The 27,949-nt window shown below is 35.2% G+C and overlaps 3 protein-coding genes across 5 annotated transcripts; 1 reads left to right on the top strand and 2 right to left on the bottom strand.

Moving 5' to 3' along the window:
* Positions 1–13: 13 nt before the first annotated feature.
* Positions 14–14,023, bottom strand: LOC306864061 (F-BAR and double SH3 domains protein 2-like; the record flags this gene model as incomplete). The annotated part of the gene is made up of 20 exons (XM_079407763.1): positions 14–766; positions 848–906; positions 1,905–2,055; positions 2,175–2,398; positions 2,723–2,915; positions 5,369–5,452; positions 5,537–5,656; positions 5,744–5,896; positions 6,128–6,226; positions 7,010–7,126; positions 8,647–8,742; positions 9,401–9,523; positions 9,720–9,848; positions 10,370–10,424; positions 10,594–10,727; positions 10,809–10,953; positions 11,027–11,103; positions 13,295–13,340; positions 13,469–13,566; positions 14,003–14,023. 20 exons carry the CDS (start codon positions 14,021–14,023, stop codon positions 683–685), a joined length of 2,208 nt encoding a protein of 735 aa, XP_079263889.1. The 3' UTR covers positions 14–682.
* A 1,438-nt stretch (positions 14,024–15,461) lies between these two features.
* Positions 15,462–21,083, top strand: LOC306864131 (pleckstrin homology domain-containing family B member 1-like). The gene is made up of 6 exons (XM_079407853.1): positions 15,462–15,662; positions 16,813–16,965; positions 17,078–17,180; positions 17,264–17,303; positions 17,398–17,482; positions 18,231–21,083. The coding sequence occupies exons 1-6, from the start codon at positions 15,626–15,628 to the stop codon at positions 18,365–18,367; spliced, it is 555 nt and encodes a 184-aa protein (XP_079263979.1). The 5' UTR covers positions 15,462–15,625; the 3' UTR covers positions 18,368–21,083.
* Positions 20,173–27,659, bottom strand: LOC306864130 (ras-related protein Rab-6A). Of its 3 annotated transcripts, none has more exons than XM_079407850.1 (8): positions 27,418–27,659; positions 24,300–24,358; positions 24,107–24,160; positions 22,725–23,067; positions 21,830–21,941; positions 21,029–21,122; positions 20,689–20,755; positions 20,173–20,526 (listed from the first exon to the last, which is right to left on the bottom strand). In XM_079407850.1, the coding sequence occupies exons 1-8, from the start codon at positions 27,485–27,487 to the stop codon at positions 20,462–20,464; spliced, it is 864 nt and encodes a 287-aa protein (XP_079263976.1). In that variant the 5' UTR covers positions 27,488–27,659; the 3' UTR covers positions 20,173–20,461. The 3 variants fall into 3 exon arrangements, with proteins under 3 accessions (XP_079263976.1, XP_079263978.1, XP_079263977.1); XM_079407852.1 differs by having other exon boundaries at positions 22,962–23,067; XM_079407851.1 differs by having other exon boundaries at positions 22,725–22,830.
* Between the last annotated feature and the right edge of the window lie 290 nt (positions 27,660–27,949).

The raw sequence follows: 27,949 nt of genomic DNA, 5'->3' as shown, positions 1-27,949 counted from the left end.
ACACGTTTGGAATAAGATGAAGATAAATAAATGATGAAAAAAAGTTTATTTTTTGGTGAACTATCTTTTTTTTTTTTTTAAAGAAATACTGTAAAAATGAATGTTTCTCACCATATCCCCATCTTTTAAGATTATAAAGAACATGAAGAAAATGACAACAAAAAGAAAATGAGAATTTCCTAAATAAAACAAAATACTGTAATGCATTACAAACTAAATCTAAAGTGCTTAGGTTGTGTTTAGCCTCACAAAATTTACAATACCTACAAAATATTTGAATATTCATTCAAATAATGTCTGATCATCAGATGATTAAAATACTGACAATAAAGGTACAGATTAGCAAAACTAAAATATGCATCTAAACATGTTAGCCCTAAAATTGTTTATGGACAAAATATATAATCATTCATAAACGTCAACACTGAAATTGCCACTTTTCCCTTTAAAGTCTCTTTGTAGCTCTAGTAAAGCCAGCTTTTGCATGTCCATCCATTAACACATTTGGGCCTTGTATGTTTTAATTGCCCTCAAAAAACTGGAGAAGGTCTGGAACCAATTAAGTACTCGTCAGCTTGTGCATATCTATCTTCAAAATAGTTTCAGAACGCCCCAGACCAAATTCATGCAGTGCATCCAAGCATGGCAATGTCAATTTGTAAAATGTGCCCCAAAGTGTCAGTCAAACCAGTGTGATCTCCACCTCTTCTCTCTTCTGCACCTGGCCCTGCGCCTGTTGTTTGGGTGGAGGAGGAGCAGCTCTTACCTGCAGAAAACAAAGACACCCATCAGAATTCACAGAAAAGCGCCCATCATTGGCATGCAGCTTTAGAAGTGCAGATCTCACAGGTCTCAGGCCCGATCCGCCCTCTCCTGGAGATCTGGGTGACGGGGTGTGGGTGTGACCTGTGGAGGAAAAACACTTCTGACATCTGACAAGAGCATAAAACTAATAATAGAACAAAAGCCTCAGTAATGTTGTTTTAGTATCATTAAAATACTATTGAAATAATATTGAGATACTATTATTATATTCATATTTTTAATTAGGTTTATATTTTCCATTTTAATTTTAAAGTTTTGTACAGTGGTTTTGTAATTTTTTTTAAATGTTGCATTTTGTGTTTTTTTATGTCTATATAGTTTGTATACATTTTTACTTCAGTTTTAGTTTGATATTTTACTTCAAGTTAAACAATGCAAAATGAAAAACAGGTTTAGCAACTAGCTTGAAATAAAATATATGTTGTATTTCAGCTAACATTTATTTTATTTCAAGTAACAAACAATATTTATGTTTTTTGGTTTAGTTGTAATAACCCTAGGCCTCAGTGTTGCCATTTTTAACTAAATCTAAAACCTTTTCATCATTTCATAATCCTAATATTAAAAATGGTTTTCGTTACTTGAAATAAAGTTGAAAATATAAATATTAAATGAAAGATGTAAAAAACTGAAATTCTGCCTTGGGAACAAACTGAAAATATGTAAAAGTTGAAGTACTAAAATTACTAAAACGAAAACAGAAATTTAAAAAAATACAGCTAAATAATAAATATTTTCGAAAAATAATTAAAATGATAAAAGCACATAACAAAATGACTAAAACATAGAAAAATATACAAATAAAAGTTGAGTCAAAATATTAATGAATACTATAATAGATTATAAATAATATTAAAATAACAATGGTAGGCCAAAAAGTTAATTAAATTTTTTTTTCTTTAGAAAAAATATAAAATTTAGTTCTAGGTAGCTAAATTAATAAAAGCAAATAATGTTTCTTTTTATTATTCAACATTTTTAAGACAATCAGGTTGTGAAATTGAACCACTAAAATATTACAGTCATGTGTGAGGTTCACTATAAAGCTTTAGGATTTGCTGTGGTGCTCTGTGTCTTACTGTGGCTTGAGATTTTGGGGGGTTCTGGGGTTTGATAGCCGTTGAAAGTGAGTGTTTTGGTCAAAGATGGCAGTGGGACGGACTCTGGACTGCTACAGGATGGAAACACAGTGGGTGGACAAGCTGCATGATCCAGAACTGACAGAGACACCTGGTGGTAAGAAACAGATATTACAAAACATATTTCAGCATTGAACATAGGCTTGCAGTAAACATGAACAAAAAACGTTTTCAATGTGGTCAGTGTTTTCCAGTAGTACGTGTATAAACCTGCACGTTCATGCTCTTGTGTGTTCGTGCACTCTCCGGCCTGCATAGATCCTCCACTAATACTGCGGGAAAGACGCCCACTGCGCCGTTGAACTCGCCCTCCCAGAACCCATCATCTTCTTGGTTGTGTTTGCTGAGAATGCAAATAACGGCTCCCTCTGGGAAAGACAACTCGTCCTCTGTCTGAGCCTCATAGGCATACAGAGCCCTGGCCAGATTTACGGCTGTGGAAAAGAAGAGGGCAGAAAATGTAGTTTTGTTTGCTAAAAATTCTGTCATTAATTACATGGATTATTTTAACGATGTCCTTGCTATGTTTCTGCGCCTTGATCATGTTAGGACCCTTGCTGTCTATGGGAGGGTCAGAGAGCTCCCATTCATTTGTGTTCCGAAGATGAACAAAGGTCTTACATGTTTGGAACGACATGAGGGTGAGTAATTAATGACAGAATTTTCATTTTTGGGTGAACTATCCCTTTAAGCATTCAGTACTATAATACTTTAAACTAGTATTACTCCAGTTATTATACTATAAGCAGTAGTCTCACCGCTGCCATGAGTGTTCGGGCTGCTCTGGGTGAGTGTCTCTATTTCTGGCTCTTGTTCAGCAGAAGTGCTGGAGGTGTGTGATTGGGCGTCCACGCTGGAGAAAGACTGGAGCATCCTCAGTAGAGAGCTGGAGGTTGGGAGCTGTAGGTATTTCTCCGGCACGTATCCCACCTGCCCTGCTCTGTTCCTAGCCTGAAAAACATACACTTGTCCAATAAATGGCAACATCGTAAGTGCCATGTTAGTTCAGGGTTTTTCAAAACTTACGGGGCCCCAACAGGATGTTAATGTATCAGTAGAAAATTAGAGATATAAAAAAGACAAAATGTATTTAATATATAATAATTTTTATATCATATTTTTTTACATTACACAGACACACACACTACTGTTCAAAAGTTTAAAGATTTTAAATATATATATTTGAAATCATTTTAATTTTAATTCATTTTTAATTAATTTAATTCAATTTTAATTATTTATTTATTTTGCTCACCAAGGCTTAATTTAAAATATAATAAAATTACAGTAAAAACATTTAAATATGATTTCAACATAACATAATGTTTTCTATTTTAAAGTATTTTAAAATGTAATTTATTCCTGTGATGTAAAGCTGAATTTTGAAGCTGAATCATTACTCCAGTCTTCAGTGTCACATGATCCTTCAGAAATCATTCTAATGTTCTGATTTTCTGCTCAAGAAACATTTATTATTATCAATGTTGAAAACAGTTTTACCACTTAATATTTTTGTGGAAACCATATTTTTTCAGGATTCTTTGATGAATAGAAAGAACAGCATTTGTTTGAAACAGAATCTTTTGTAATATAAATGCTCTTACTGTCTCCGTTGAACAATTTAATGCATCCTTGCTGAATAAAAGTATTAATTTCTATCAAAATAAAATCTTACTGACCCCAAACAATTGAAAAGTAGTGTATGATAAATAAATAAATAAATTATATTTCCGCACACAGTACAAATGGATCTGTATACATTAAAATATATAATTAATAAAATAATATATGCATATATACAATCATGGCCACAAATATTGCCACCTTTGCTAAATATGATCAAAGGCTGTGAAAATTAATCTACATTGTTAATCCTTTTGATCTTTTATTAAAAGAATTAGCAAAAATCTAACCTTTCATTGGATAATAAGAATTTAAAATGGGGGGAAATATCATTATGAAATAAATGTTTTTCTCTAATTGGCCACAATTAACGGCATCTTTTTATCCAATACTTTTTGAATCCTCCATTTGCCAGTTTAACAGCTCTAAATTTTCTCCTATAATGCCTGATGAGGTTAGAGAACACCTGACAAGAGATCAGAGACCATTCCTTCATCCAGAATCTCTCCAGATCCTTCAGATTCCCAGCTCCATGTTGGTGCTTCTTCTCTTCAGTTCACCTCACTCATTTTCTACAGGGTTCAGGTCAGAGGACTGGAATGGCCAGCAGAAGCTTGGTTTTGTGCTCAGTGACCCATTTTTGTGTTGTTTTTGAGGTTTGTGTTTGGACGTTTATTGTACGGTTGGAAGATCCAAATATGGCCCATTATAAGATTTCTAACAGAGTCAGTCACTTATTGATTTTTTATCTGTTGGTATTTGATAGAATCCATGATGCCATGTGTCTAAACAAGATGTCCAGGACCTCCAGCAGAAATATAGGCCCACAACATCAAAAATACAGCAGTATATTTCATTGTACACATGGGGTACTTACAGGGATACTGTGTTCACCAAACCCATCTTGAGTGTTTGCTGCTAAGCGAATTTTTTTAGTTTCATCTGACCATAGAAGCCAGTCCCATTTGAAGTCCCAGTCGTGTCTGATAACTGAATATGCTGGAGTTTGTTTTTGGATGAGCTAGGAGAATTTTTCTTGAAACCCTCCCAAACAACATGTGTTGATGTAGGTGCTGTTTGACTATTTTGTTTTTTAAGGTTTTCTGACCCCGAGACACAACTATTTTCTGCAATTCTCGAGCTGTGGTCCTTGGAGAGTCTTTAGCCACTCAAACTCTCCTCCTCACCGTGCATTAGGATGATATAGACACACGTCCTCTTCCAGGCAGTTTCGTAACATTTTCTGTTGATTGGAAATTTTTATGCACATCAGAAATATATTCTTTGGTTTTTCTCATTGTGATGGATGATTAAGGGAATTTTGGCTTTGATTTCCCTCCTATTTATATTTCTGTGAAACAGGAAGCCATTGCTGGATAATTTCATGTTCATAATCACCCTGGAGTGCTCAAAATTGTGAATATGAATGGGAATATACTTCAGAGATATTTTACTCTATATAAGCATTCCTAAGAGTGCCAATAATTGTGTCCAATGTGTATTTGAGAAAAACATTTATTTCATAATGACATTTCCCTCCATTTTAAATTCTTATTATCCAATGAAAGGTTAGATTTTTGTGATTTTAATTAATAAAAGATCAAAAGGATTAACAATGCAGATTAATTTTCACAGCCTTCTTTGATTATATTTAGCAAGGGTGCCGATATTTTTGGCCATGACTGTATGCCTTTATATTTTAAGGAATGAGTGAAGCAATAGGATCATAGGCATTTGATAGTTTAAAAACCCCTGATCAAGTTCAGAGGGTCTGCCTATACCTTAACCCAATCCTCCATGTCTCCATCATCAATAAGCTCTAGTATTTCCTGTTCCTGGATTGTGAGCTCATCAGGCTGAGATGCCTGTGGAAATAAAGCATAGGAAATGACATTGCAAATGGATGAATAGACCAAAGAAAAACAGGCTACATCACACTTGGTGTGCACCTGATAGGAGTAAAGCACAGAGCAGGTGAGAGGGTAGTTTCTAGTGCTGGAGGGGCTGGAGCTGCTGTCGTCCAGCGTCTCTGTGTCCTCGTCATCTTCTCTGTCAAAATCTGCAGAGGGCTTTAGACATTTATTGTAAAACACAATTAAAATGGGTTATAGGGGTTTGCGTGAATCTGGTTTTGACTGTAAGAGATTCAGACTTACAGAAAATGAAGCATTGTGGGTATTGAGGGCCGCCCATCTCTCGTTCTCCAGTTCCTCCATCACTTGGTTCATGGCGCTCTTCAACCAGACGTCTACTGCCACACCAACATCTCTGAGGAGGTTCAGACGCGCCTCTGCCTTCAGTTTCACCATCTACAGGAAGAGTGGACTTATCTACCAGCTTCCTATTTTATTACACACTGTTTATGTACATAAACTGTTCCAACAACATTTGTTAGAAGAAAGGTTACTATTTTAAACTTTATTGGACTGAATGTGCAGCTTAAGTTTAAGGAGTAGTCACCAGCAGAGGGCGTGTGAGTTTTTCCCAGAGGTGAACTTTATCTGGACTGATATACAAACACAAATAAACACACTCTTCACCTCTGATTTCCGAATACATTCTCTTGCGTCGTCCATTTTCAGTTCCAGCTCGTTGTTATTCTGGTCCTGTTGATGGGACTCTTCATACTCCAAAAGAGTCTAAAAAAAACAAAATACAAATTTCATACTGTGCATTATAATGTTGTGATGCCTAAATTCACTTCCAGCATTTAAAATGATTGATTTGTTTTTTAATGTTTCATGTTTAATTTTGCTTGACACAAAATTGATTTTATATTATTACTATTTTATATTATTTTATTGAATGTTGTTATTGTTTTATTGTTTTTATTTTTTTTAGATAAATACATTTTATATTCTAATTATTTTATATGATATTTGTTCAAGGTTATTATTTTATTTTTAATTTGCAATTGAGATTGAAACAGTTTTCTATTATACAGTAAGACTTTACAATATTAATGCATGAACTAAAAATAAGCAATATATTTTCATAGCATTTATTAACCTTTGTTAATGTTAGTTCATAAAAATGCATTTATTCATGTTCATGTAACTAGTGTTAAAAGATAACTTTTAATTTAATTTTAAAATGTTTTAATTTTAATAATTTATTAATAAATGTATTAAAAAATAACTAAGTTAATAGATGTTGAAGAAATGTTAATTTTTACTTTTATTTATTATTTACATTTTTATATTATTTTTTTATTTTAATTATTAACTATTACTTTTCATGAAAATAATCTTAGATTGTACATTTATTTTAATATTGCCCATTTATTAGTCACATTTTAATATTAGTACAACTCTAATATATAAATTAAAAATAAATATCCAAATAAATGATGATTTATAACAATGTTTTTAATATCACAAATCAACATGCCAAGACGTCATATTGTTTCAGTGCTCCCTCACCCGCTGCGTAAGGATGATGTTTTTGTGTTCTCTGGCCACACGTGTAGCCCATTTTCTTGCTTCTTTATTCAGACTGTGTTCTTCAGCTGTGCCACTCTCCTTCAGCAGTTCCCTGACCTAAAGAGATCAAGAAACAGAGAGTTGACTAATACACAACACAGACCCTATTTCTGCAAATGAAACCTTGATAGCTTCTCAGAGCCCCTGTGTACACAAAAGTCCCAGCATAACTTGGAACAACATCGATCTCCCAAAATTAGATCTTTGCACTCTTACACTCTTAAAATATTATGTCTGTAAATATTGACAGACTAAATGATTAGGTGACGTAAGCTCTTGAAGAATGATCCTTCGAGATGCTACTTTACAGAGCAACTCCTGTTCACCACAAACTGAATATTACAAAAACTCCATGACGAAATGGTTTTAGCATAATACAAGAAAAAACACAAACCATTAGTCTTGCCTGAGAAAACGCAGAACCCTGCATGCATCAGCCCATCTACAGTATGGAGACACTGATGATTTTACATCCGATCAATGTTATGAAGCAATTTCTAATAATATACAGTATTTTTTTTTTTTTAGATTTTTATTTTAGGGATGGTGGAATGGGTGGTGTTCATGAGGGGTGCAAGAGGTGGGGCAGGTTCACTTCTCAATGCCCTCTTTTCACAGGCTGTGTTGCTTCCTGCTTGCACTGACGCCCAGTCTTTCCGCCCCACCAGCGCTGAGGGCTGCATCTCTAATGTTTTCTTTAGGAACAGACTAATGCTTGTTTGACTCGCAAACAAAAAGAGGGTTAGTGAACAAACGGGCCACTATGCTGGTGTGGTGAGGGGCGAGATGACTTGAGGCAGCAGGGGGTGCTATTGCATATTTGTAAAACAGTTGCACAGTCATGGAAGAACACATTCGGCCTTCATTAGTGCACTTTTCCTATTTGTCAGAGTGACATTTAAAATGAAAGAAGTTTTTGAAAAAGATCATGTGGTGAACCTTCATTTAACACATTGAATCCACAATAAGTGTAAAATCTTTTTGAATGACTATTAGATGCTGTAAAATTATTGTTCATTGTTAATTCATGTTAACTAATGAAACCTTGTTGTCAAATGTTACATATGTTAGTATTATTATTTATATTATTTTATTGAATTTAGTTAACATTTTATTTAAACAACAGATTTTAGACTGGCTAATAGAATAATTAATTTCATTAAATTCTTCATTTTAATATAAATTTTATTAATTAATTCATTTTAATAAAATAATAATTATTTAATATTTATTTTACTATCAGCCATTTAGACAAATAGATTTTGGATTTAAAAAATAGAATAATTAATTTTTATTCTATTATTATAATTAATATTTATGAAATTAATCATTTAAATAAAATACTCTTAAATTACTTTATATTTATTGTTATATCATCCATTATATATTTGTTATAATATCATCCATTTATTTATTAATGGTGCAACCCTAATATATAAATAAATAAATACATGTATAAATAAAGTGTACAAATATTTTTTACATCACAAATATGTCTAATAAAAGGAGAAAATGAGTTTTGCATCTCTGTTGTTAGTGCAATTTTGTAGTACATTCCTGAGTGGGAGGCAACATACCGAATCATTTTCACAGGGCTGATACTGAAAGAGGGCAGCTTTCTGAAACACTGGGTTGTCCTGAATGAATATCTGTTGGTGAATATCCTGTGTCACCTACAGACACACACACATACAAACACACAAGGACAATTACATTTATTTAAACTACTTGACTAATGTCAAGATGTCCCATTAACAATAGCACAGCAAACATAATCTTTTCCTCAGAGAAATGAAAGACCACTAGAACAGGTAATTCATGAATAGTATGTGTGTGTGTGTGTGTGTGTAGTAACCTGATGCTGGACTAGAGACATTAAACCCGAGTCCCACGAACTGAATGGAAACACTGTGAGAATCATCGAATTACAACAACGCAGGACTACAAACAGACCTAATGACAGGCTGAAGGCTGTCACTACTGAAAATCAGTTGATTTCTCTTCAAATGTACACATAATAATAACTAACAGTCATTTTGTATTTCTAATTTCAATATTTTTATGTTTTATCCAGTTACTGCTGACTTAAAACATCAATATATCTTTAAAAAGCCTGTCTGCTCTAACATAGAGTAAAGATCTCATTCCTAAGCCACTGCAAACTCTCTAAAGCAGGTACATTTCTCTCTTTAAGGTCAGTATTAACTGCTTGAGCTGGGATTTGATCCAATAACCCTCTAGTGGCAGATCATATTACCTGCTCTACATTCGGCCACTGTGGTTCATGTGTGTTTTTCCATAGCAGTGTATACTCAAGTGTGTGTAACTCACCCCACTGGACGTCTCCAGAAGGCACTGAAAAGTGTGCTGAATGCTTTGAGACGTCTCAAGCTCCGTCTGACACAGTGAAATCAGAAAACTCTGGGCGTGATTGTAGAAACTGCCATCTAAAACCTGGACTCAAAAACAAGGAATAGTATTTTTATTTTCAATTGGATTTTTGTTTGTGATGGAAGTGATTATAAATAATAATAATAATGAGCTCAAGAAACATTTCTTAATATTATAAATGTTGAAGACTGTTGTGCTTTGAAGATTATTTTCAATAAAAAAATTAGCAAGACAAAAGCTGAGCAACATTTGGCCTCACCATTATGCAGCTGATCAGGTCTGTCTCATAATAGCAGTCCTGATGAGCGTTAGTGGCTGACAGTGTGAGCAGGTAATCATTCCTTGCTTGTGTGGCTTTGGACTTCCATTCGTCCTTCTTGGCTTTCAGCTGAAATCAACAGAAAATGTTCACGTTCACCATGATTTGCAAGCAAATTTTACTACATGAAGATGGCAAAACATCAATCACTGTAGTTAAATAATGTCCTAATTAAATGGATCATATCCTAAAAAAATTCATTTATTTTTTTACGTTATATGCTTATATTTTGTTTTTATTATTTAAATGCATAATTTTTAAACAACAATTTTCCACTTTTATTTGTCACCCTCTCTTTTTTTATTAAAAAAAATATTATTTGATATTATGTCCAATATAGAATTTTTGTCTAAAAAACAAACATTTTATTCCTATAATTGAATCACAACATTTTAATGTACCGTGTGACAGATGTCATTTTGGATAACATTTATTAGTGTTATTAAATAATTAGTTCTATTTAAAGTTTAACTCTGGGTGAGTGTTACATGGTAATCTAAACATAAAAAATAGAAGAAATGAGCATGCACTTTAAAATATTAAATATCAACAAATGAACCAATATGGTACTGATATATTGTGCATTGTACCTTCACACTCGCCCTCTTCAAACTGGAGCGTGACTGAAACAGACTGAGCTTTGACCTTGTATTGCACAAGAAAAACAGGAATAATAGAAAAATACCAGAGAAAAAATATAACAAGAGTAAGGAAAAACAGCAAAAAAAGAAGAATCTTCATTTAAAACTCTCTGCCCTGTTCTTGTGGACAGCTGATGTCACTTCCTTCACATGTGACAGGTCAGCAAACGTACTTGGCCTCCATATCAGCTTTCTCTCTCACAGTCTGCGCTGTTTGTTCCGCCTCCTGGTAGGTCTTCCTGCTCTTCTCCAGGTCTCTGATCGTGACCTGCAGATCGGCCTGAGCTCTTGCCAGCTGTTCGCAGCACTGAGATCAAACAGATGAATAAACATGTTTGTGAATGGCCGCTGTTACGCTTTAGTGCAGAGTATCTGTTGATGTATTTACCTTCTTCAGCTGAAGGTCTTTCTGCGCTCTGAACGTCTTCACAGGATCTGAGATCTGGCTCCTGTAGTCCTCACATCCGTTGATACGAGATTGGCTCACTTTCATCACACCCTCCAAGTAGGATCTCCATACGGCCCAAACATTTCTGTACACATACACACAAACATCTTTGAAAATTGAAAATCAATCATATATGCTCTTTTCATCCCTCCAATTACCTGGAGTCTCTCTGCTCCTCTGATGGGGCTCCAGACCACTCTCGCTTCAAGTACTGTGATACAAGCTTATGCAGAGCCTACAAAGTCAAGCCACATTCATTTATATAGCACTTCATATAATACAGATGGCATTCTGGCCAAAATAACAGTCCATAATCTGTAATAGCACTTCTTCCAGTGAAAGGGTTTGTCCCTTCTTGTCCTCTCACATCAAAATCTGTTTAGAAATGTTTTAGACTTTTTTTTTTGTCCTTGATCTGTGCATATTTCTCTCCTAATTCAGACTAGATGACTTTTTCACTGGAGAAAGTACTATTATGGACAGAGGACTCGTATTTTATTTAGAAGAGATGGTTTGAAAATATCTTGATGATGGATTTTTACTTCACAATTATGTTAATTGATGGAATGGAGTCGTGTGGATTACTTGTGGATTATTGTGGTGTTTTTATTAGCTTTTTGGACTCTGATTCTCACGGCACCCATTCACTGCAGAGGGTCCATCCATGGGTGAGGAAGTGATGTAATGCTAAATTTCTCCAAATCTGCTCTAATAAAGAAACAAACTCATCTACATCTTGGATGGCCTGAGGATGAGTAAATTTTCCTATTGCTTCAATATAATGACATTAAACCTTTATGAAAGTTAAAATAAAACAGATGCCTTAGAGAAATGTTTCCTTTTATCCCATCACTCCAGATCAGTGCAAATGTGGAAAACGTGGAGGACAACTTTCAGTCTGTAAAAGCGAAACCCACATGGGTATTTCTGCCTGTCTGCTTGACACTTAAATGCCAGACAGCGGTACAAACTGTGCCAATGTGTAGGTTTACAAGTGAGTAAGCAACTGGCTGCCTTTGAAACAGAAGAAAGGAGAAAATAACACTCACTTTCCATCTTCAAGTCAAGTAAATGTCACTGTATTGGACTGATCTCCAAAAATCTAAATAAAAAAAATAAAAAAAACTTAAACCAGAAACTGAAAAAAACAAAGTTCCTTTCATTACTTCACCACTATTCTCTTAAAAGTAAAGGTTCTGTATTGGCATTAATGAACCTTTAACATCAATGGAAACTTTCCATTCCACAAAACATTCCTTATAATGTAAAATTATTCTTTAGAATTCTAAAATGTTTTCATACTAAGAAAAAATGGTTCTTTTAAGAACTGTTCACTGGAAGGTTCTTGGAAGGCAACCAAAAATGGTTCTTCAATGGGACTGCTGTGAAAACCATCTTTGGGAACCTTTCTTTTTTTAAAGGTATACTGATGATAATTCCAACAAAGTTTCAACAAACTGAAATGACTGAACCATAACAGGTTCCACAAAGGACTAAGACTGAGCAGCATTCCCTAAAAACAGAGAGGATTTGCTTTCTGGCCCTCAGACTACAATCTGGCACTGTCAACCCAGTCCTAAAAGCTGCCAGCTCTGAAGAGTGGACTCAGGAAGAGACCTTGAAGAAGAGAGAGATTCCTGTCTTCATGAGCCAATCAGCATGCAGCAGCCCTGCAGGTGCACAAGCTTCAGATCCAACAGAAAAGAACCTCTCACTCACATACACATACTGAGAGTCATTCAGACAGCTGGGCTCTCCATTCACCAGCTGATCACACAGATCTTATAGCATCTCGATGAAGACGGTCAGCATGTCATGTTGTAAATACATAAATAATTTGGGTGTTTGTTTGTGCTTTTCACGTTTATGCATTATACACTATTCTCTTATGCTTACCGAGGCTGTATTTATTTGATCAAAATGCATTACAAACATTAAATAACAGTTTCCTATTTTAATATAATGTAATTTATTCCTCTGATGGCAAAACTGAATTTTCAGCTGCCATTACTCCAGTCTTCAGTGTCACAAAAATTGAATTAAATTTGAATATGAAAATGTCTGTCCCATAACTTATATCATGTGGATCTTCTTAGCAACACATTTGAAACAAACAAAAAAGCCAGATTCAAACCAAAACGCAACTGGTAAAAATTCATGAAAGCAACCACCTGCAGGTCATTAAGAACCACAGTTTTTTCCACCGAGTCACTAAATCTACCTCTCTACAAAAACAAATTCACACATAAAATGTCAGTGATCAGTGGAAGACGCATCTGTTCATCATTAATACATTTTTCCTTATTCTGAACGGAAAATCTTTAAAAGATTTGTATAAAATCACAACAAAAATCAACCTATATCATAAAAATTAATTTATGAACTCATAATTTATGATACAATTGAATATAATGGCCACAACTCACCTGTGAGTAATCTTTCTCTATTAGCGCTTTCTTCTGGCTGAATGTCCTGAGGATTAAACACACACACACACACACACACACAAAGTCAAGCAGTTAACCACTAATATACCGACAGACAGACAGAAAATAGCCTGATTATTTTAAAAGCAATGTAAAATGTGAATCAAACTCGACCTCAGATCCTCTAAGAAGTCCAAGTCTGTCTGGTGTTTGAGCTGGAGTCTGTTCAGCTGCTCTGTGTGAGTGTGTTTCACCTCTTGTGTGACTTTTACCTGCAACACACACAATGACAACCTCTGGAGAACCAACTCTGACCCAGATCACACCAACCTGAAAGAGGAACCTGTGTCTGGCACACTCGAGTCAATGGAGACAGTAGGACAGATGCTGGACTTAATGTATAAAAAATAAACAATGTATGTATGATACGTTTTATGTGAACATATATTTACACACATAACATAATATATATTTTACTAGTATTTTAAGATGTTGCAATTATCCAAATTAAATAATTAACTGATAATAAAATGATGGTTAGACAGCATCTATCTATATCTATCTATCTATCTATCTATCTATCTATCTATCTATCTATCTATCTATCTATCTATCTATCTATCTATCAGTTTAGGCAAACAAACAAATAGCCTATACTGACATGACAACAAAACATCGTAAAAAGTATGAAGAAGCAGGTCGACTCACCTTTCTTGGAGGAGGCTGCATTTCTGGATCTGGATATACAGGAAAAACCCTTAGATATTCACCCCGCAAAACCCAAACACATCTGTGGGACGGAGATATGCAGTGCAGAATAATCTGTTTAGATGGAAGAAAGAAAAAAACACTGAAATACTCCCAGACCCCTCCGTTGAGCCGCTCAGGTAAACACTGCTGAGAAGTGAAGCGAGAACTTCAGTCAGTGGAACAGAATTCGGAAGAACAGCGTCCTCCAGTGACAACATTATATTATATGTTTTGAAGGCAAATGTAATGTATGTGCTGTTGTGTTTATGAATGTGTTGATATATACATGTTTCCGTTAGAATATGAAGCTAAATATGTACAAACTAGCGTGCAGTAGCCTATTTAAGTGTGTGAGATGAATGAGAAAAATCTCATTCATAACTCTCCTGTTATTTCTATAGTCTTTGCTCTTACTCTACCGCTCTCATTCTATATATAAATTGCAGTGATGATAATAAACATTTGATCAACTGTGAATTTAATTTATAATACCTTTATTATCATACAATACTGGTGAGATGAGACCATCTAGTGGTGGGCATATGTAAAAATAAAATGGGACACTTACCAAATCAAACTCAAGTTCAATATCATAAATAATAATTTATTTAGTTTTTTAATAATAATAATAATAATAATTCGCATGAGTAGAAGTATTGCATTATGTATTTATAATATCAATATTAATAATCATTATTTATATACGTTTTATGGTCATGCATTGCAATAAATAGATTTCTAAAAGTACACTGGTACTAAATGTGTTACTAGCTGTTCAAGCTGTTAAAAGGTTGACTTGTTTAAAAACAGTGAAAACCAGTAAAATTCACATACCTCGGAGATACTACAGATTAAGGGTAATTCCTGATTTAGAAAAATTGCAGTGCAATGCAATGATGACTAAATTCCTAATTACAGGTTTCGCAGCTTCTGTGAGAAATTCGTTTATAGGTCATTGATGGTTTAAAAATAGATAATTGGCTTGATACGACTACTCCAATTACTCAATGTTTGCTAAATTTAGCCAAAGGTGTGCATGAACATGATGTGCTGTGCCTGTCCACAGAGTTAGAAAATCTTTCAGAACCTCTTTGTTAGGACATCTACAGAAAGAAAATATTTTTAATTCAAATATAAAAATGCAAAAGGTGCATAATGTTAGTCTGTTTACCCAAAAAGTGTGATTTAGATGAGTGGGCTTCATTATGCATATATGGCATTCAATCTGAGACTGTTAGAAGGAGAAACTGTTAAGACTTAATATACAATAATACACAATAACATAAAGTAGAGATTGAGAAATGCAGGAAAGGAAGAGAATATTCCACGTACAACCAGTACAAACTCACATGGTGCTGTAATCTGAGATTACTGGTCAAGTGAAGCTTCACTTTGGCCTGTTTAAAGGATTAGAGGAAGAGTCATCAAACTATTCCAGCACTACAAAACCCCCTCCGACTGCTGAGACGTCTTTCAGTCACTGTCTTCGCTCACAAACCAAACTCAGACGGCATATCAAACAAGCACCACAACATTAGGAGGACAGCTGTTATTCCGGTGGCAGTTGACTGATCAGACCCAATGGCCCTGCTCAAATCTGGCTGGCTTTGGAGACAGAGTAAGTATACGATTCTTCATTTATATATGCTTATATAAATAGTTTCCCAGTCTTCTCAAGGTACCTCTGAAAAATAGAAAAAGTTGAAGTTGTAACAGAAGATTGAGCAAGAATTTGTATGTATACTAAAATAAATAGATCAAATATTATCATATATTATGCATTATTATTACAAAGACTTTTCCAGAAGGTTTGTTATGAAACTCAGGGCCTGACACTGTTTGCAGTAATCCTCTTACGGTCAGTGTTACAGTACAGTACAGTACAGTAGCTGTTAGTTATGGACTCCAGGTTGTTTTGTGCTCACCTAGAGAGACTCCAAACAACACATTAATTTAAAAAATGATAAATCGATGCCGATGGGATTACATTTAAAATTCTTAAAATGTAAAATTCATTAAAATTACATCAGTCTAGTATCTTCGGGATGTCTGAGTTGACAATACTAACTGTGGTGGAAGCCTCATACCTCTGAAAGAAATAAACTACGACTAATAAACTAAAAAAATGACTCTGTGGTAGCTCCAACACTAATCAAACACACCTGATCCAGATAATCAAGGTCTTTAGTATCACTAGAAACTTCCAAGCAGGTGTGATTTGGGGCTGGTTGGAGCTAAACTCTGCAGAGCTGTGGCCCTCCATGAATTGAGTTGGAGACGACTGATTTAGATGGTCCTCACTGCAGAACACAAGATCCAGGGGGCGTGGTTGGATCTAGATCAAACTCCTCCCACCTTACATAGACCTAAACCTACCCGTCTCCACCCCCTGATCCCTAAACCTACCCATCCCCACCCCTAAACCTATCATCTCCACCCCCTAGATGTGGATCCAACCCTGCCCCTTGGATCTTTGTTCTGCAGTGAGGGGCTACTGGTTTCATTCGTAATACTCGTAATATGCTGTTTCACCTTGATGCTGTAGCATACAGAAAGAGTGTAGCTACTTTTGAATAAGTCAATGAACGAATCTGAACGGAATCAAAAGATTCAATTCAGTGGAATTCGAATCGCGTACCTTTCCCGCCCACTATCGTAATAAAGGCACACACAAAAAAACGCCAAAATTAATCTTTAAAAAAAGACTGTGGAAAATGGAGACAGATATTCAAAAACAATATAGATTTTTATTATTAAATCTTTCACAGCTTCAGTCCTCAAACGCTGGAAGCTGAACTGGTGTGACCTGTGGATTGATGGGAGCTTTGTTTTTTACAAAACTGAATCCAGAAGAGACTATGAGGCCAAAGTGAATCTGAAGGCCACCTGTGTGAACGTGAAGTCTGGACTGGAGTGTCCAAGTAGGAAGGAACTTTTTCAACTTTTAAATTTTATTTGGTCATGTAGAAAGTGCATGTGCATGGTATGGAAATACTTTAACACTGTTTTAACAGAGAGTGTCTTTGTGAGCAGATGTATGTCCTCCTGAGAGTCACCCCAGAGAGAATCTGCTGGTTGTTTTTCTGAGGGATGGTAACTTGCTGATCCTGTGTGCCAACAGTGAAGATGAGGCACTGTAGGTCTTGACCTTTGACATTTTAACATATGAAGCCCCACTCACTTTCCTCTCAAATTTATTTCCATTCTGTCACTTTTCAGGGCCTGGAAACTCACACTCATGGAGGCAAAAAGAAATCCTGTGAGTGTTTTCCTTGACATGCAGAATGGTTTTCTCTGTTTATTGTAATTTATTTAATATTTTACTCAATTTACATTTCGTTTCACTCTCATAGGTTTTCACATACAATCCTTATGACGATACATACCAGGCCGTTCCAATTGACGGTCATAATGCGGTTTACATCACGCCAAGTACAGGTAGTGGAGGCAATTATACAAACACATCATTCATTCTGCAGAAAGCACAAAGAAAGGGAACGCATTTTACAGCTACTAAAAAAAGAAAATTAATGGAATTGTTCACCTAAAATGTTACATTTCCTGAAAATGTACTTACCTCAGGACATACAATATGTAGATGAGTAATCCACATGACTCTAGTCACCAGAAGAGAAAAGACACGTTTGTACGAAACAAATCTATCATTAAGATTAACATAATTTCAAACCGTTGCTTCCGTCTAAATGTGTCCTCTCTTCATAAGTTTGCTTTCTCCAGTGAAAATGTCATCTTTTCTGAATCAGGAGAGAAAAATGCACAAAACGTTAATTGATGAATAGGCGTCATGTGGATTAACTGTACATTATTGTGATGTTCTGATCAGCTGTTTGGATTTATTCTGACGGCACCCATTCGCTGCAGATGATCCACTGGTAAGCAAGTAACGTAATGCTAAATTTCTCCAAATCTGTTCAGATGAAGAAACAATCTCATCTACATCTTGGATGTTCCGAGGGCGAGTAAATTGTCAGCAAATTCTCAGTTTTGGGTGAACTATTCCTTTAAGAAATTGCACTGAAATGTAAATATTTAATTTTAAATGTAACAATTTATTGCCACTTTGAAATTCAATTGTAACTGCTTGATTTCAGTGGTCTTCTTGGTTCCCTCTGTAGAATCTTTTCGTAAACAAAGAAACATTTAATCCTGATGTGCTTCCCTGCAGGGACTCAGCATGTCTGGGTACACAGAGACTCTTATAACGACAATTTCGGGGAGCAGATTGCGTTGGGCCTCCTGGCTGGAATGGCTGCAGGTGCAGCGATGCGTTCACTACTATGGATGCCCTTCTGGTTCTGCTGAGGACCGGTCAGATAGCAGGATGATCACTGGAGTGAGAGAACAGCTTGGAAGAGCCCTCCATAAACCTCAGCCATAGCAAATGCTCTTGTTCCTGCATATAAATATGTAAATATGAGAATAGCTGCAGCTGATTTAAACTCATGAAGTGGTCAATCAGTATGCAAAGGAGAGATTCTTCTTTTTTCATCGTTTACAATATTTTAGCTGCTTAAATATATCAGGACAGGATTTAGCAACAGATTTTTCTGTAGAATATTGATATTCTGCACACAGCTAAATAATGATTGTTTTTTTTTTTGCTGCTGCTGTGATTCTGCTCTGTGTATAGTGAACATGTAAAGCTTTGCAAACAAGTTCAGGATTTTGTCTATTATGATGTTATTTTTCTCAGACACAAGTTCTCATAGCGCCAAGATTTTTCTAAATATAAAACACTAAAGCCCTGAATTTATTATTTTCCATTGCATGAGGTTTGTGAGTAATCATCAGACCATTGAATGCTCTTCAGATATGAGGATCTTGAAAAATCTTCTTCCAAGAGATTATGATGCTGAAGTAGCAAACAAATGTTGGATATATTGATCAAGTCTTTGAAATACCTCAATAATAAAGGCAGGATTATGAAATCAGTTCTCATGACTGACCACTAGAGGCAGGCATATCAGCATTTATATTTGACATGTTTATGCACTACTATGCTACCTTGCAAGTATAGTTATTATAAACTTTATATTGTTGTACAACACTTGTTAAAATAAAATGCTGATATTACATACAGAATCATATAAGATGGCATTAAATTTTTTTCTGTTTACAATCAAAGTCCTGATTAACAGTTATACATTATCCATCAAGAAAAAAACACTGTTGCTAAATACAAGATTTTATTAGGGACGTCTCAAGATGCTGATCAATTTTAGCAGTGCAAATAATGAGCATTGGTGTCAAGCAGTGTCGTTAGACGAAACTGGTTAAAATCCATTTTAAATGTATGAGACCGTTTCAAGAAAACCACCAAACACAATACACAAAATGCACTATATCTTAAAAACGTTTAGATCAGTCTGAGGACAAGCTTATCACTGTACATTTAACAAAAACCAAGCGTGGCAGGTGCTTTAGGCCAGAATATCTAAACATCTGTCTACAAATGATGAAAAACCAAACAGTGTTTAAAAACAAAAGACATTACAAATAAATATTAGGGTTCATGGTTGACTCAACAAATCAAATCTAGTGTGTCATTATTACAATAAATCAAACTTTACAATGCTAATTAAAAAAACAAACCAGTAGAAGCCCAATAAAACCATCAATGGCAATGTCTGCATATGTTAAACTGGATCTGATACTTCCCTTAATATACATAATATTTCTTTACAATAACTGTATTTCTCTTTCTTTGACTAAAGCTGTTGGCTTTCTAATGCTCAAAATAAGAAATGGCAAACAAAAAAGACGCAATGCTTGAGAGTCAACTGAGCTAAAAGCAGCACTTGTTCTTCCCAAATTCCAAAAACATTTGTTTTTACACTTTCCTTTCTTCCTTATGAAGAACAGACATTAGCAACGTCACAGATGTAACGCCTCATAGCCACATATGATGAAATCTAGACTTGGATATTTCCAAAAACATTTCGTCCATCTCTGGACTTTGAATCTGGAACAATGTTTAGCAAGTCCTTGCGTATTCAAATCTGGATATCCTTCTCACAACAGTTCTGTAATTTCATTTATTTATATCGATTTGTTCCTATTCACGTCATTATTACAGTAATACAAGTATCATTTCACATAAAACGGAACAAGGACAAAAACAACCCTTTATAAAGTGTTTTGAGAGTGAAAAACAAAAACACCACAAAAGGTGTACGATTAACGGAAACAATTAATAGAAAAGCAACAGCACACACATCCACATTGTGCTTTCGAATTTAAAGTCATCTGAGTGGGTCAGCGGGAACAAGGGTGATGGGCAAGTAGTGTTCTACTCCCTCTAGGTGGGCGGAGCTTCTGCAGAATATTCAGAGAGATGCTGTGAGCGTCTGAAAGAGCAACAATAAGAGACATGGCACAGAAATGTCGACTGAATCCTCAGCACGAACAGCCGCCGTCGCTGACCGGCTGCTCTGGTGGCTTTTCCAATTTTATGTCAATCACTGAAAGAAAAAATAATTAAGGAAAAACACAATGTTTTGTAGTCCGTTTACACTGCAACACATACAGATGGACAATCAAGTACTAAAACAAGCAACTGCAAGTGTGAAAAAGTCCAATTATGTATGTAAATGTGTGCATAGATTTGTATTTGTGTAGGATACTGTCCTCTCTGCTCTTGTCTTGTGTGCTCTCCATACCAGGAAGAGCTGCTGCTACACGCCGGAAAAGCTAGACGAGACAAACACAAGCCCCATTATTAAACACTCACACAGGGGTCAGAAAAAAACACCAAGCAGTGTGTGGGTGTATTTGAGATGGTTTGCATTCAGAAAAGTTGAATATTTAATCATCTGGACTCTTCTGAAGCCATTGATATGAGAGAAATGTTCAGCAATGCTGTTTTTGAATAATCATGCAAATATCATTTAATGTAGCGTTTGATTTTTAATCAAAGCACATTGAAGCACAGTTGATTCAAGTGAAATCTCAAGTCACACTCACCTGTTTGACATTGTATCCGGCTTTAGCGCTAGTCTCAATAAACATTACATTCAGTTCTTTGGCTTTCCTCTCTCCTTCCTCAATAGAAACTTGCCTGAAATTATCCACAAAAAACATGTAATAATTCACATTTGCCTATTGCTGATATTTTACTATTTTGAGCAGATTAAGAGAGTTTTATTATTAGTTTGTCTCATTTAAAAAAAGAGATACATTTTTGTTAGTTTATTACATTTTAATGTACATTTTGCATAAAATAAAATTTAATTGCAGCAAATGTGCAAACAGACAGACCCCAAACCTTTGGTTAAAGTAATGTGTAAGATTTTGTGTTTTTGAAAAGAAGTTTAAAGTAGTAAAAGAGTTAGATTGTGAACTATTACTACAATTTAAATCACTGTTTTCTATATTGATATATTTCAAAGTGTTATTAATTCCTGTGATGGCAAAGCTGAATTTTCAGCATAATTTCTCCAGTCTTCAGTGTCACATGATCCTTCAGAAATCATTCTAATATTCTGAATTGCTCAAGAAACATTTATCATCATCAATGCTGAAAACAGTTGTTCTGCTTAATATTTTGGAGGTAACCATGATGTATTTTTTGATGAATAAAAAAATTCTAAAGAACATTTATCTGAAATAGAAATATTTTGCAACATTATAAATGTCTTTACTGAAACTTTTGATCAATTTAATGCACCCTTGATGAATAAAAGAATAAATATTGGCTGAACGCCATTTAGCAGCAGTGTAACAAACCATGTCATATTGTTCGCAAAAGCAACTATTTAAACATACCTTTTATCCGCAAGGTCTGTTTTGTTTCCCACCAGCATGATAATGACATCACTTCCCCTTTCCGTTCGGACATCATCGATCCATTTGGTGGTCTGCTGGAACGAATTAACATCTGTTGGGGGCATTTCAGAAACACTGGGTTAATAATCAAGATGTGCCTCAAGAGGTCTATCAGGGGCAATCAACAGGGATAATAAACGGAGACAACTTGCAGGCAGAAAAACAACAACACAGGGATAAAATAAGAGGAAAGAAAGGAGGAAGTTCTAAAGCTGGAAGTGTCTCTGTGCTCATGAGTCTGGCACAGGAACTTGGTCTGCAGAAAGAGTTAATCTGAAAAGAAAGACAAATCATCTCTCATCTAACGTTACCTCAACTACATTTCATCAGTCTATAAAATGGTGAATGAATGCATTATTTTTTCTAAATAATTCAAATATTTTTTAGATTAACAAAACATTAAGAAAACACATTTAACAAAACATTTTTAGCAAATATAAAAATGCATTGCTAAAAATAATGGTTTACAAAAAAATGTTAGTAGGAACTTACTTTTGAGTGCTGAGGGTTGACCATTTGCCAAAAATTTACTTTTTTCTATTCTTTTTAGAATTTCCTATTTATTTTTAAAATGGTATTATATAGCTGCTTTTTATTGTTTTATTAGCAGCTACAGTGAAACACAGATCTGTTAAATGTAAATATATAAAACAAAGATGTGTTCTCAGTTTTTAACACTGTATTGCAATTGCAAAACAAAAAACAAGTCATAAAAAGCAGACAAAGAGAATGGAATCACAAAACAAAAGATGTGTAACAGAAAAAGAGAGACTGCGCTGAGATGACAGACAGCTTTCCTCTTCCTTAAGTTCTCCGGCTGAGGATCCACACTCACTTGTGATGTCATAGACTACCACGGCAACCGTAGAGTCCCGGATATAGCTGGGAATCAGACTGCGGAAGCGCTCCTGTCCTGCTGTGTCCCAAAGCTGCAGCCGCACCTGGCCAAATATTTTAGCACCAGAGATCCAGCAGACAGAGAGAGAGAGAGAGAGAGAGAGAGAGAGTGGGGGAGAAAGGGGAAGAGGTAAGAGGAGGGGAACTGGATGCAGAGCGGGTCTCAGATACCTACTTGTGATGTCGTAAACTACAACAGCAGCAGCAGAGTCTCTGATGTAACTGGGAATAAGGCTACGGAAACGCTCCTGTCCTGCTGTGTCCCAAAGCTGCAGCCTGATCTGTGTGAATGGAAAACAAAAACGAAAAGGAGGAGAATAAAGGAAAAAAGGGGGGAAATGAAACATTCAAAGGGAAAATAATAGATAAAAAGGAGTGGAATGAAATGTAAGAAATAAGAAAACGCAAAGTGGACTGAAAAGACTTCTTAAGTTCAGGATTTGGGCTAGGGAACGGATTAAGGTTAAGGGTTAAGGTTGTGAGTCTTCGGATGGGCTCATGTTAGTAAGAGTTAGGGTTGGGTTATGTTATCAAGACTGCAGATCTTCAGAGTAAAACCTTCCCACTCAAAAAGAACAATTCTTTACAGAAGGAAACATACATATGTAAACAAATAACTAGAGGGAGAGAGAGCAAAAGAGACACACCAGGGGAAAGAGGCACAGGAGTTTCTCACGGTGCACTTTATGTTGGGATTTTACAGACACATCACAATAGAAATGTTCAAATTAATGTTCAACAAAGAAAATAAAAATACTAGGGCTTCACAAGGAGAAAAATGTGGTGTAGAATTATGCATAATGCAATTATAATATGTCATAAGAAGAACCAAACAATAAAGCGTCAAATCAATTTAAAAGTATTTTCAATAATAATAGTAGATTTAAAGTATAATGCATTACAATCATTGTTTGTTTATTTATTCAACACCATATCAGCAGCAAAGATCATGGTAAACTCAGTTTTATAAATTAAAATAATTATAATAAAGATATAAGTTAAAGGAAAATTAAAACAATGTAACAGTATTGTTCTTACCACAGTACAAAAAAACAGCAATTTGATTTACAAAAATAGCGATTTGATTAAAATCAATGTGTTAACTGACATTAAAATGCTTTTAAAAATGACATCATGCAGCTATAAAAAGTATTGACCAATGTAAACCATACAAATCCCTCAATCATCAATCAATAGCATCGCAGACATTTACACACTGGTAAAATTATTATACAAGATTAATATTTTCATGCATTTAGTAACTTTAAAACATTGAAAGGCATGTGCATTTACTGTTAGAACAAAAAACATTTTACTTACGGTTCTGTCCTCAAGATACATTGTTTTCGACAAGAAATCGATTCCTATTGTGGCCTGAAAATTAAAAAAAAGGAAATGAAACTACGTATAAAATATACTACTTCATGCATCTGATCAGAAACATCCAAACAACTCAAAGAACATCAGAACACTGTGTAAAGATGCAGAATGAGCCTGAAAAATATTCACTCACCTGGTAGGTATTATCGAAACTGTCATACATAAATCTGGTTATTAAAGATGTCTTTCCCACTGCAAAATCAAATGAAAAATGAACTGGTTACTATCAAAACATTACATATCTTTATTACATCCTTGTGAAGTTGTGACCTGTATGCCAACTTTTATTCAGAGACATTTCTGCATCAATGATCATCACTTTTAATGCTTCTAGAAGGAAAAGATCCATTCAGGGACACAAATTAAATGTCCATTTCATGTGTATCCATCTTTTGAGACACCTAACATTTGACACTGTCATGCTGATAGATTTCATTATAAAATCACAACTTTAAAAACTGACTGAAGCAAAAGTCTGCATGAATGGATAAATCGGTCCACCTTCATTTCGGATTCACATGAAATTCTTCTCACACGACTGAAACATACAGGACAAAATAGATTCATTGAAAAACTGCATGTGAAATGAACATGCATCAGTAGCTATGTAAATATATGCAAACAGGTTGATTATTAGCAATGTTCATTTACTATTCCAATTTTTAGAAATCAAAAAAAGGCCAAGCTATTTTTACACATCTTGTCTAACTAAAGTTTAAAAAAATTATGCCACATGATCTTTGTTTATGCTTTATACTGATTTACATAGAACTCTAAAGTACTGTTGAATTCTGGGACCAGTGAGTGATTTTTTCACTAGCACAAATTCAAGAAGAGATTGACAGGCCACCTGTGTTTGGTCCAGATATCAAAGAAAGGGGAATGGATCTTCATACCGAGAATGCAGTGGTATCTATTAGTCAGTGCTGGTGTTTTTATCTTATGAACACACTCAAGTTCTCCTAACATTTGAAACGTGAGTGTTCAATAGTTAGAACAGGGCTGTCCAAACTTGTTCCTGGAGGGCCGGTGTCCTGCAGAGATTAGCTCCAACTTGCCTCAACACACCTGCATGGAAGTTTCGAGTATGCCTAGTAAGAGCTTGATTAGCTGCTTCAGGTGCGTTTAATTAGGGTTGGAGCTAAACTCTGCAGGACACTGGCCCTCCAGGACCGAGTTTGGACAGCCCTGAGTTAGAAGAACCAGATCATGTCAGCAAGACATGTGAATATCATGTTTACACATGAGACAGACAAAAATATACTGTGAAAAGAAGTTCAAGACCAGACTTTATGGAAACATAGCCGATATTTACGGTTTTGGCTGATGTATGAAGACTTCAAAACAAGTTGTTTTTTGACATGTTTCACTATATTTGTCAGCAAATTATAAAATGTATAACCAAATATGTACACACACACACTTTTATTTAGATATCTCAAATATTTGGCACACAAACGGTATATATTATATTATATTATACTACAGAATAGCACATCATATAATTATATACATTTTCTCCATAATTTTTTATACCAGAATCTATCATATGATGTAATACTCTATCTTACCTACATTCACACACACACATAAAATGTAGTACATGCTTTGCAATATAATACAGGTGCATCTCAAAAAATTTGAATATCATGTTTTCTTGGAACCTATTTCAAAAAGTGAAACTTTCATATATTTTAGATTCATTACATGTAAAGTCAAACATTTAAAAAGTTTTTTGTTTTAATTTTGATGATTACAGTTTACAGCTCATGAAAATCAAAAATCAGTATCTCAAAATATTAGAATATTTACATTTGAGTTTCAATTAATGACCATCCCTACAGTATAAATTCAGGGTATCTCTTGTTTTTTGAAACTACAATAATGGGAAAGCAATGGTCTGACTTGGCAATGGTCCAGAAGACGAACATTGACACCCTCCACAAAGAGGGTAAATCACAGAAGGTCATTACTGAAAGGAGTGGCTGTTTACAGAGTGCTGTATCAAAGCATATTAAATTCAAAGGAGGAAGAAATTGGGTAGGAAAAGGTGCACAAGCAACAGGCATGACCACAAGCTTGAGAATACTGTCAAGCAAAGCTGATTCAAACACTTGGGAGAGTTTCACAAGGAGTGGACTGAAGCTGGAGTCAGTGCATCAAGAGTCACTAAGCTCAGATGTCTTCAGGAAAAGGGCTACCAAGCCACTTCTGAACCAGAGACAACATCAGAAGTATCTTACCTGGGCTAAAGAGAAAAAGAACTGGACTGTTGCTCAGTGGTCCAAAGTCTTCTTTTCAGATAAAAGTAAATTTTGCATTTAATTTGGAAATCAAGATCCCAGAGTCTGGAGGAAGACTGGAGAGGCACAGAATCCAAGCTGCTTGAAGTCCAGTTTGAAGTTTCCACAGTCAGTGACGATTTGGGGTGCTGTGACGTTTGCTGGTGTTGGTCCATTGTGTTTTATCAAGTCCAGAGTCAATGCAGCCGTCTACCAGGAGATTTTGGAGCACTTCCATCTGCTGACAAGCTTTATAGAGATGCTGATTTGCTTTTCCAGCAGGACTTTAACATCTGCCCACAGTGCCAAAACCACTTCCAAGTGGTTTGCTGACCATGATATCAACATGCCTGACCTTAACCCCATGTGGAATCTATGATATATTTTCAAGAGAAAGATGAGAAACAGTCGATCCAACAATACAGACGAGCTGAAGGCTCAATAGTGCCTCGCTTCAATGCCACATCTCACTGATGCTGGAGTTTGTGCTAAAGGAGCCCTGACAAAGTACTGAGTGCATAAATGAACATACTTTAAAGAACCTGAACTTTTCTGTTTTGCAAATCCTTTTTTTGATTGACCTTAGGAAATATTATAATATTTTGAGATACTGGATTTTGACTTTCATGAGCTGTAAGCTCTTATCATCAAAATTAAAACAAAAAACTTTTGAAATGTTTTTCTTTACATGTAATGAATATAAAATATATGAAAGTTTCACTTTTTGAAATAAGTTACAAGAAAAAAACTTTTTCACGATATTCTAATTTTTTTAGATGCACCTGTACATTCACTCAAGATACACACATGCACTCATAATGTTACATACACACAGATATTTAAGCAAATACTCAAACCGTCATATATACAAACAAACAAACAAACAAACAAACACACACACACACACACACACACACACACACAAACAAACAAACAAACACAGTAGGTTCGGTTCGGGTCGACACTCACCGCTCTGTTCTCCCAGAAACACCAGCTTGAATTTACGGAGAGGGTTGCCGAAATCTCCTGTTGCAGACATGCTGCCGGTTCCGTTGGGCCTAATGTGCGTGTGAATGTGTTGCAATAACTATTAAAATGCTCTAAACAAGAAAATAAAGCCGCTAGTATCCCTGTTTCTCTAATTCAGTTCGGTTTGAGACTCTCAGCAGCCATACAGGCCCAGTTCTACGCCGCAACCTAACGTGACACTCACAGAGGCGTGATTGACAGCTCAGCTCAGCCTATAGGATTTGAGAGAAAACAATGACACGCTTCCATTCAACAAGTCGTTCTGTCAAATTAATAAATTAGGTCGCACTGAAACTATTCAGATATCATCTCAATACCACTTATCATTTAATTTATGCTTTTTTGAGCCTCACATTTCCTGTGATGTCTTTTCTTTATAACATGTAAATTGAACAGGCTCGGTGAACTGTTTGATTCGCATCCGTATTCAAATATGTTCTTTAGTTCTTAAATCGTATTTGCTTGTGAAAAT

This window comes from Barbus barbus (genome assembly GCF_936440315.1).
Source record: "Barbus barbus genome assembly, chromosome: 45".
NCBI classification, from domain to species: Eukaryota; Metazoa; Chordata; class Actinopteri; order Cypriniformes; family Cyprinidae; genus Barbus; species Barbus barbus.
Note: the sequence above shows the minus strand (reverse complement) of the source record. Positions and strands in the feature narration are given on the sequence as shown.